The 11,398-nt window shown below is 33.0% G+C and overlaps 3 protein-coding genes across 3 annotated transcripts; 2 read left to right on the forward strand and 1 right to left on the reverse strand.

Moving 5' to 3' along the window:
• Positions 1 to 101: 101 nt before the first annotated feature.
• Tsp_03294 (putative onchocystatin) lies at positions 102 to 1,365 on the forward strand. Its single transcript, XM_003379590.1, has 5 exons — positions 102 to 253; positions 479 to 498; positions 521 to 558; positions 668 to 874; positions 1,204 to 1,365. Exons 1-5 carry the CDS (start codon positions 102 to 104, stop codon positions 1,363 to 1,365), a joined length of 579 nt encoding a protein of 192 aa, XP_003379638.1.
• A 1,971-nt stretch (positions 1,366 to 3,336) lies between these two features.
• On the reverse strand, positions 3,337 to 6,525 carry Tsp_03295 (putative KH domain protein). Its single transcript, XM_003379591.1, has 18 exons — positions 6,388 to 6,525; positions 6,202 to 6,259; positions 6,095 to 6,146; positions 5,977 to 6,044; positions 5,855 to 5,926; positions 5,730 to 5,799; positions 5,320 to 5,644; positions 5,162 to 5,254; positions 5,000 to 5,105; positions 4,840 to 4,940; positions 4,705 to 4,749; positions 4,424 to 4,490; positions 4,204 to 4,361; positions 4,047 to 4,125; positions 3,881 to 3,981; positions 3,744 to 3,825; positions 3,528 to 3,679; positions 3,337 to 3,414 (listed from the first exon to the last, which is right to left on the reverse strand). Exons 1-18 carry the CDS (start codon positions 6,523 to 6,525, stop codon positions 3,337 to 3,339), a joined length of 1,845 nt encoding a protein of 614 aa, XP_003379639.1.
• Positions 6,526 to 8,144: 1,619 nt separating this feature from the next.
• Positions 8,145 to 11,258, forward strand: Tsp_03296 (hypothetical protein). Its single transcript, XM_003379592.1, has 4 exons — positions 8,145 to 8,532; positions 9,701 to 9,751; positions 9,823 to 10,132; positions 11,129 to 11,258. The coding sequence occupies exons 1-4, from the start codon at positions 8,145 to 8,147 to the stop codon at positions 11,256 to 11,258; spliced, it is 879 nt and encodes a 292-aa protein (XP_003379640.1).
• The last annotated feature ends 140 nt before the right edge of the window (positions 11,259 to 11,398 follow it).

Here is an 11,398-nt window from a genome sequence, read left to right on the forward strand (position 1 = left end):
TCCAACAATAAGCAGTTCAAATCGTTTCTTGAGGTTGTGATCACCTGCAGACGACGTGCCCTTTGTCTTGATCCGAAGAAGATCGTTCACAATCTTGTCGTATGTTGCCCGAGAGTATATCACGTTGTTTCCAGATTTTTGATTCACAATTTCCTCCAGCCTCTTATCAAACTGTTCTTTCATATCCATTGCCACGCATGATCAGTAATACGAAACGGCAGAAACGTTGTTCATCTCCACATCAATGCCATCAGTGAATGATATGCATGTTATACGTGCAATAATGTTAAGTTTGCGTTTTTTATATGATGTGCACATTTTTCAAATTATAGTTGCCAAATGTTAACATTTGTCATAACATATTTACCTTTTTCAAAATTCATGTTAGTTTATCACTTATTGTAATAATAAATAAATTTAAAAATTTTATTATCATGTATAATTATTATTTTTAATTTAAATAAATTTATTTTATTAGGAATTCATTGAAATTAAAACGTTTTTCTTAGTGCTTTTACAGAATACCAAATATTACTTGATTGTAGAAATTGGAATACGGTAAACAGAAGTCGGTCAGTTGGTATCAGTTGAGTGGCTTTGTTGCGAGTTAAACATGCTGTTCATTTGTTTATTATTTTCAATTCTTTTTGTAACATCTTCAAAACAGCTACTTGGAGGTGAAAATCCTCTTGATGTAGACAATGACAAAGTGGAAAGCTTGGCTTTCAGAGCGCTGCAACAAGAAAACATGCGAAGCAATAGCCTTAACCACCTTGTACTTATACGCGTTAAAGATGCCACAAGTCAAATTGTTGCTGGAATAAATTACAAATTGACTATATACGTTGGTGAATCAGAATGTTCAAAGAAGACAGTAAGTGAAATGTTAAATATTTTTTCAATTCATGAATTGTTTTCATTATTTACTTTTTTAATCTCTGGTGATAATTATATATTTCAAGATGAAAATTATATAATCGATGAATCATCTTTTGTTTGTCTCTTTTCATTAATGAAACATCATCCATCAATCAGAATCAATTGCCTCTTCGTTTGGCTAGATTTTTCAGCTTTAACGCTGACACAGCGTTGCACATTTCAAACAGTTGTTTGTTTCAAACCGCACACATTATTTTTAGAGCTATTTCATTTTCTCAACGTCATTTGAACGTTTTCAATGATTGTTTTTTTTTCTTATTTCAGGTGTCAGCACAGGATGCACATCAAAACCGATGCAAACTTGTTAGTGGTGATGATGCACGTTTATGCAAGGTTACCATCCACGAGAAGCCTTGGCTGAATGTATTTGAAGTAGCCGATTTCGACTGCACAAGTGTACCGCGAGCCGAGGCTCTTCAAGCGTGAATTTCGTTTCTTCTTTAGCATGGTTGTTTGTTGTCAAGTGTTTTTGCTCTTTACAACAACAATAGTACAGCGGAATTACTTAGGGTCCGGTACGCTAATTTTTTCAGTTATTACACAGCAGTATGCAAATCGACATTTTTTTTCTAAATTTTTAGCATATTTATTGTTGCATAAATAAAAGAGTTGCTGATTAATCGCTTCACAATATATTTCTTTATTGTGCATATAAATGAAGTAGATGCATCATTACAAACTGTAAACGAAAATTCAAAAACATGAAAAACCTTTCTACTCAACAAATTAATTGATTGATTGATCCAACGATAATTACACAAGTAAATGTCGAAAAATTTCCAAAAAATATTTAATAACACAAGCCATCATAAAATTTGAATATGTAAATTAAAAAAGCAGGGGGTCAAGAAGAGAAAAAAGAAGATAACCGTTTTCTTTATAATAAATTGTCGTCATTGTTGCTAAAATCAGTGTTCTGGAGGGGGGGGGGGGAATTTCACTTAATTTGAAAAAAATAACCCCAACAAAATTGAAAGTGAGCAAACAACAAAAATGAATATATATATATATATATATATGATGGGCGGGAATCTGCTTTTACTAAACAAAATTCTGTCAGCCGAATAATGATAATCACTATAACTGAATTTCTTTCAGATATGGAAAGTCACAAGCAAACACACGAGCGATTGCACAAAAATTGAATAAATAAATAAATAAATGTATGTGTATGTAAATATCTGTTGTAACTGAAAACAGTACAATCCATAACATTCATCAGCAATAATAGGGTATATTTTTTCAGTAGAAAACAACAAAATAAACCAATGCGATGTGTGTGTGTAAACGAAAAGAAAAAATACTGTAGATATAGATAGATATATATATATTTATGTATGTAATATAATAATATAACATTCGTTGAATATAGTCTTGAAAATTAGCCAATCAATACATATAGATTGAAGAATGTCGGCAGCAAAATATAGTAGAGAGAATACGAGTAGCCAAAAAAAACAGAGAAGAGAAAAAAGTTCACGTCCGACATCACATCATTCACGACAAGCCAGCCTACAGTGAAAAAAGAATAAATATACTATACATACAAGCCGACCGTCCGTTTGTCTGCCGCCGTCTCTGTTCTGCTCTGCCAATTGTCGACTCTGCTGTCAGTTAGTTGGAGTGGAGCATTCCAACAACACTATCTATCATATAATAGGGACAAAAACAAAACAACAAAAAAGAGAAAGCCAAGAAAAAGTGCACGAAAAAAACCATTATTTTTCTTTAAAAATACGTCAATTAATGAAAAATATTATTTTTTTTCTTTTTAAATTATTATCAACAATATTATTATTAATACTATTACTATTACTATTACCATTAATTATTATATATTTTCAAGCGTTCAACAGTACATTTGAAAGAAACGTGAATGCTGATCTGCGCATCATCATTAATCAGTCAAATCAATCACGAATGAATGAAACACTCGATTCTACTCACCGAAGTGAAAGCAGTCTGTGATGGATTTAGCATTTTTACCTGGACGTGGCGAGCAGTGCAATCGTGAGCTAAAGGAAGAGAGCTCGCGGACGCCTTTCTCGCTGGTGCGGCAAGGGTGTCTAATGCGAAAACAAGTCTCAGAAAATTTACACTAGCAAAAAGGCACAACGTCATGACTGCGATACCAACAGTAGTAATGAATAATGGCAAAAATTCAAGAGGCAATGCAACGGAAAGCAACAGGTGAAGTAAGTGCACATGACGAAAATGGTTTAACCGCAACACCTCTCACTCTCTCTGTAATATAGTTTACAACACTCCCCTCCCCAGCCCCACCCTTTTCTTGTCTTAACTTTACGTATGGATGGCAGCGACACGTAACGGTAACTTTTCACATTCGTTGTATAATATGTTTTCAACCATTTCAAAAAAACTTACCAAACTCTTCTTTCAATACTGAGTTGCATATGGATATGGTTGGGCAGCTGGTGCTGTAGGCTGTTGACCATATCCGTACTGGCTCTGCGGCTGAGAATATGGATATGTCTATATACAAGCATAATTACACATACACACACAGAGATGCATTATTTTCTTAAACTGTTCACATTTAAGATTATTTTTTTTCTATTTTTTGCTACCTGAACAGGAGTAGAGCCTGGAATTTGTGATGATTGCTGCACATTCTGTGCTTGATTTCCCAAAGCTTGTGCTTCCAATATCGCGGTGGCTTGATCATGCCTGCCAATTGTACGGTAATACTCAATCCATTGAGCTGTATAATCAGGTTGTCCTAAAAAGGTCAATATGTCACATTTGGATCGACATGATAAGCAATAAATTAGACCTCATTTTACCTGTCTGTGGATTGATAGATGGTGACGACTGATTAACGGGATTTGGATTTGTAGCTGCAGCTCCAGTATATGCTTGACCATACTGGAAAAAGATGCAATTTTAATAAATAAAATAACAAACTATTCTTTCCACATACCGGAACGCCGCCACTTTGCTGATAATACTGTGCGTAATATGCTGCCCACGCAGCCGGATCTTGTGAACCAGCTCCAGGAGCTGCTGCATTTGCACTTGGGTCTCAAAGAAGAAAACAATGAATACAACATTACTATTCATTTTAAACAATCTTTATATAATCATACTGTAGCTTGGATATGGATAACCCACTTGTTGTTGTTGCTCAACTGTTGGAAATGGTGGAACTGGTGTGCCTGGTGGTATCTGAATAAAACAAATCACCTCTCATTGATGTGCAATGCATCATCGTTTATCCTGTATACTAAATCGGAAAAAACTTACATCACCAACTTTAATCCTTATAAGATGTGTTGCATGATTGATCTGATATGGTGTTCCTCTTATGACAAACACTTTTTCCCAGTCGTTCGGCGCCGTCTCTCGAGAAAGTTCCACACGCGCACCACTATCCATGTTGATTTGTTTGATGGTTTCTCCTCCTGATTAAAAAGTTAATGCAGTTACAGTTAATGGGGTAAAAGAGAACGTCGACAATATTTACCTTTGCCGATCACCAAGCCAGTTTTATTCGCGGGAACATGCATGTAAAATATGTCTGAATCGCAACCCTGTAAAAACAATTTTAACATAAAATATCATAAAAAAAAGGAAAATGATATTTTCATGTAGTTGAAAATTTACATCAACACAAAATATGTCAATGAGAACTTCATCAACCTTATTATAGACGCTATCGTGAAAAAAAACAAACATCAAAGTGTTTTTCCTTCAACAGCGTCATCATTTCAATGATTAAAGATATCAAACGTACGAAAAAAATACTTCAAAATTACAACAGTCATAAGCACTTTCTTCCAATAAAACCGACTTAAAATTAATTTAATTATTCAACAAAAAAGTTGACGCTATAATGGTCTCGAATGATGAACCAAGTTAAAAATCAAGGTTATATATTACCGCCGATTTGTTGACCAAATCTGTTATCATTCTTGTTGCGCGGTCAATTTGCTCCATTGTACCCGAAATTACTGCTGTTCTTTCTGGAGCGTTATGATCTTCTTGAACAAAAAGAAACACAATACAAAATATTTATTAAACTTTTAAAGTAAAATATTACCTCCAATTTTGAATTGAATTCTTGCACCGGATTCAGAAGTTAAACGTCGAATTGTTTCACCACCCCGACCGATGATACTGCCAACTGCATGCTTGGGAACAATAACCTAAAAATTTAAGAAATTACCAAATAAAATTGAAAAGAAAAACCAAACAAACGTACTTCGCCGATCTTCTTACTGGCATCAGTCAAAGAGCCATATTCATTCATATCATGTTTGGAATTCATAATTTCTTCAATTAACTGCTTAGCGTACTGAAGAAAACAAAACAGAATAATCTTACACGATAGAAAACAAAGAAATAAAGGTTTCAAATTACTTCAACTTTATTAGGTTCACCAATAATTCGTAATGGCTTAGGTAAACCAGATGGTTGGTTGCTTTCTTGAATCATGACCATTTTCACTCCCGCTCTCTCTTGAAGACTTTTTATTGTTTCACCACCTTTTCCAATAACTAAACCACACTTTGTCCCAGGTATAAACATTTCCGTGGTTATGGTCTTATCGCTGCCGGCGGCACCGCTGCCGCTGCTTGAATAAAGTACTGACGGTCCATTGGATCCATAAACAGGTTGACCGCGTGACAGTGACATAGTTTCTCCAGCTTTCGTCACAATAGATGAAATCATCTGCTTGGCTTTCCTGCAATATAAACAATGATGAATAAGATGATCTACAGAAAAACGTAAAATGAAAAATGAAATGAAATAATAAGCAAAATTCTAACTCGACAGAAGAACTTGGTCCGGTTAGCGTACATCCGCGCATTGGTTTACCGTTTACATCAAAGGGTGGAGCTAAAGATGGAATGTAGAAATTATAACCCAGTAAAAAAGCATAATGCTCCTTTACTTTGAGACATCTGAACGCGACAGCCGCTTTCACTCTGAATCTGATTAATGCTCTCTCCACCACGACCGATAACTAAAACAATTCAGGGAGTTTGAATTGAAAAATCCAACTATAAAATTTACTTAAGCCAACACAACTATCTGGAACTTCAAGATGATCAATAATAACAGAATCGGGACCGTGATTATTTCTTAAAAAATAAAATTATGAAAAATGTTAAAATCAAAAATCAGGTCAAACCCCAGTGCCGATATGGGATTTCCAGGCATGTTCAAACGTTTTGCAGGCGTGTCTAAATAAAATCAGACCTTGAACGGGCTTTTAAGACGTCATTTAAAAGGCTTTACCCTCTCCGTTATCGTGAGGACGTTTCGAGGGATCGTTTGTGCGAACTTCTGCAGCTAACTATACAAAAAAAAATAAACAATGACAAAAATGCATGCGGAAAACCAAGCATGCAGTTCTACCAGAAAGGTGAAAAAAGAAGATTATAATTTATGTTAAATATGAATAAAAAATGAAGTTTCAATGACCCTGACCTCACGCGCGCGCTTCACTGCATCAGCAAAATCAACCTGACGAAGCTGATCTGAATCCATTAGTGAAAAACGCTTAAACAAAACACCAACAACTGGAACATCAGACAGATCAACAGTAAGAACGACAGACATTGCCTGAAGATCATGTGCGTCATCAAATTACAATTACTTCAACTTTAATAGTTTATTTACAAAAAATCAACTATTCAATAATTTGATTAATTATCATAACACATTATTTGCTATTTAAAAATTTCGCTGCATTTCAAGATGAGATAAAAACTACATTTTTATGACTTACAAAAGGAAAGTAGCACACAACTTATGTGCATTTATATTTTTCAGCAATCGCAAATAGTACATTATAATTATATTTTAAGTAAAAAAATCAATACAACATTGTTTAAAAAAATAATAAAATAAAATCACTTCTTAACGCTATACGGTAGAAAGTACAGTATGAAAAAACGCATAATGCAGTTCAGGCATTTAGAGACGTTCAGCTTTGGAACAGTACGACTAGTTATTTAAAAGAAAATTAAAACAAAACTATTAATAGAAATTTTTATTTTAATTTATACAAAGAAAATTAAAATGAACGATGACATTTAATCAACGTACTTGTTGGAAATTAATGTTTTAACAAGAATATTCTATCATTATCACTACCATATTTCAAATTATGGCAAGAAAGTTTAACCTTGAATGGAATAGCGATTAATTAATAATAATAATAATAATAATAATAATGTCCCCAAACCATCATTTAAAAAGTATTTTGAAATCGAATATCATGTATTTATTTATTTCGTTACATTGCACATAATTATGATGTTGAATATTCTCAAATATAGAATTTAGCATAAACAATGTTTGAAAGAAGTTCAATTGCAAGAGTTGTTTCGGTGAAAAAGAATTTACCAGAATATATGCACTGCAAAAATTCTAATAATTGGTGATATAATGTAAGTTTAATTCAATTATAAAATAAATTATGTTTACAGCATAAATTTCGTAAAACAGACATGTTTCAAATGATGAAAAATCGTGAGCACGTCGCAGTAGAAGTAAATATTTATTTATTGTTTTATTTTCAGAGTAAAATTTTGTGACGATAGTAAATAAATAAGGATAAGATAGATGTAATTTGAACTATTCAGTTGCTGAAATGTATTGTTATCAGTCAGTAGAGATTTGAGCATATTTAAGTGGTAAAATGAAATTTGTTTTTGAAATAAGCAAATGAATAATAAAATTCGGTGGTATAATTTTGAATTAACAATTGATTAAAATTGATAAATCGACGATATGAATTGAAGAAAACCCGTTGCCAGGACAACAGTAAAGACAGACAGTTGAACAGCGGATGAAGAGCAAGCAATCTGTTGACCTTCAGGTACTGAAAGTGATTCCGAGGAGGTTGGCCAGTTGTATTGGTTATCGGTTGTGTTTTGTCAATAGCCGATTTTTGAAAAGCATCAGGCAATTTGATAAACAAAATTTTAAATGAGTTGAAATTGAGGTAATAGCGCAGGTGACGTAGATGAGATTTTTGCCAATTGGAGTAACATAAGCTGAAATGAACTTTGTTGATTTAAGCTGGACGTATTTAAACCAACGATTGTCAATTTTGTTCCATTTGAACACATGCATACAAACAGACAGCATCAGCCACACGTTGCGCGTAGAATTCGTTCACCGCTTTTGACTGCACAAAATTGGCGGATATTATTTGTTTTTGCATAATCGCCATGATCAGCTTAGCTTTGTCCAAGCTCGGTGGTGAACAAAAATCAAAGCTCGCTTGTCATTCGACAACAACAACAACACTGGCCAGTTACAAGTTGAAAGCTTTCCAAAAGCGAAGTTTGCATGTGACGTCGTTGGACAAATCGTCGTCAAATACACCAAGTACACGTTTGGATGTTGAAGATGACGATCAAAGTGCCAAATTGACCAAATACAAGAAGAAGCAGAATGTGAGCTTTCAACAACATGTCCAACTGGAGCCGTCGAAGAAGAAGCAGAACGATGAAAAATTTGCATATTCACAGCAATCCCCCTCGACGCTATTGAAACGTTTCGGTGATAATGATATGCAAGATGATGAAGATTCAAATTGCAGCGTCGGAACTGAAAGTTCAATTACTACTACTAGTAGTAGTAGTAGTAGTAGTGCTACTTCAAATAGTGTTCATTGTTCCAGTCCACTCAGGGGTACGTTGAGCCAGTTCATCGTAACACGGTCTTGTTCCAATCATGAAAGATTTTGGCGATGCAGGCCATTGACCAAATGGACTATGGCTGATATAATTGCTTGGCTTCGCTATTTACAAATGGAACACGTCATTTCGATTTTAATCGGTAAGTTATGTAAATTTTATCCTATCGTTTCTATTAATTAACTTTAACAATTTGATTTTTCAAAAGAAATTTTTTGTATGGATGAAATATTTTTTTTTCTCAACTATCAAAATATATTTTTCTAACAGGAAAAATGAGTGAATTTTATTTATTTATTTATTAATGAATTTCAGGTAAAAATTTCATTTTAATAAAGAAAAAAACCAAGGAAAACGTAAAAATAATGACGTATTTGGCAAATAATTCGTCAATTAATACCGATTTCAACAACAAAAGTGTTAAGAGCTGAAATTTAAACATAAAAAACAATATTGACATTTTAATTTTCTTTTCTATTACAGTATTTTGGTACACATGTTTAATAGATCATTTTAACATTGGTATTATTCTTTGAACTTTTTTCATATTGTGAAGTGAATTGATTGTATAAATTAAATTTTATAAATGTTCTACTTCTGCTTATAATTCTAATAATAATTGTTTCATTAAAGTTTCTGCCTGTTGCAAATTACATCGTAATCGTCATTATCAAATATTAATTTAGTCAAAAATATCATCAGTTTGTTGCGTGTGTTGAATTTGTTCAACATTATTTCGTAAATTGATAGGTAAATATAGTTTTGCGTTGAAATTTCAACTGGTTTGAGATACTTTATACTCGAGTATGTTGGTATTTTTGAAACGTTGTTGTTGATGCAGTTTAAAAATGAAAAAATCTTTGATTTGAACAGTGATTAATTTGAAAATTGTTTGTCGATTGAAAATTTTTGAAATTTGAAAGAAATTAGTTGAGAAAAGAAAATTCATTTTTTTTTCTTAATAGCGACGTATTGAAACAATGTTGATCAAGTAAGAATAATAATAATGTTTGAATAAAAGATTCTTAGGTGGAACTTGTTTTCTGTAAATAGAAAGATTTTTGAATTTTTGACATCAATTTCAGGTTATGATCTGAAAGGTGAAGATTTATTGCATTGGGATGAAAATATATTAAGTGAGTAGTATATTGAGAGGATGGAAAATTGACAAATGATAATAACAAGCAAGCTATTTAAATAATTCTAGTCGATTTTGGCATTTCTGATGAAATTACAAGGAAGAGAATTTTGCTTGAATTGAAGAGTCTACGTGAAAAATGCAAGCTAACAGAATGCTGCAATTCGAAACCGGCGACAAACAGCACCAGCAGCAGTAGTAGTAGCAGGTCGCCGCATCCGCTTTATCCATTATTAACAGATATCAGATATGAATCGATGAAAGCCATTTCTGTTGCTGCTCATGTTCCATTGGAAAATCTTTCGGTAACCGAACTCGCAAACGGTGCTCTGGCTGTAGCTGAGGAAAACTTTTATCTCGACTTGAAGCCGGGCGATATGTAAGTGCAAGATTGATCAACTTGCTTACAATTGAGAACAAAAGTTGTCTTCTTCTATTTCAATGATTTTTTCCATTAAATCAATTATATAAATGATAATACATATTAATTTATATTTAGAATCGTCGAATTGAATGGAATCAGTTGCATCGGCATGTCCGAGGTGAAATTTCAAAAACATTTGGCACGTTGCCAAGGAAATCAGCAACAGCTCGTCGTGCTGAAACTAGCGCATCGTATTCAACACAGTCGATGATCTGGTTGACTGGTAAAAAAAATTCAGTTCAATATTTATTTCCTTTGCTGCCCAACTTTATTTTTGCTCATTCGTATATGATCAAATTATGTGTAATAATAAAAAAAAATATATATGAATATCGAAGCGGTGCAAGGTCAAACAAAGTACAAGTTTTGTTTTACAGACAGAGATATGCTTGTTGACGTTTTCCTCATGGTCAAAAATCACATCTAATTAATTTTTTTATACTTTCAATAGAATAATTAAAAAAATACGTTCAAAAAAATGTGAAGTTTTAGGTTTTTCATTTGACGATATCATGATGAAATATTTCGTTTTTAATTGATTAATTAATTAATTAACTGACCGTATGGATTAAAAAAAATTAAGTTGATTTTTTTTTCATCGGTTGGAGTGGAAATTTTCGGTTCGAAAAGTTCGTCGATCTTGCAGAACAAAAGTGGAAAAAGTAATCAGTAAAATTGACCAAAATTGAAAAAACCGGTTTTTCAAGATGACCTCAATCGATCAACACGGCAGGAGTGCGCGATACCTTTTTTCCAATTGACGACGCCAAATAGGGGGCAATTATTTTTTTTTCTTATTCAAAATCACCATATAAATAACAGTCGGTTCACAAATGTATACTTCTTATTGATTATTGTAATTTGATGCACGAAACAAAAAATCAACAATAAATTGAAAGTAAGTTTATGATAATTTATATTTTCATGATTTATTGGTGAAAACAATTTCAGACGGCAACAAAAAAAATCAATAAATCCAGCAAAGAATGTTGCGCAATATGAAAGAACAACTTTGCACTATGGAACCGTTGAAAATCCCGAGGCCGCAGTTCGACGGTATGAAATTTGTTCATCTGAATGAAAATTATGGTTTCTATATGACAATAAAAAATGACAACCTCAAACCAATGGACAACAACAACAATAGTCAATTGTATTCAAAAACTGTATTCAGTCGTGAAAACAATTCGTCGTACAACTTTCGACAAAAACAACGCAAAT

This window comes from Trichinella spiralis, assembly GCF_000181795.1.
Source record: "Trichinella spiralis strain ISS 195 chromosome Unknown Scfld2, whole genome shotgun sequence".
NCBI lineage: Eukaryota > Metazoa > Nematoda > Enoplea > Trichinellida > Trichinellidae > Trichinella > Trichinella spiralis.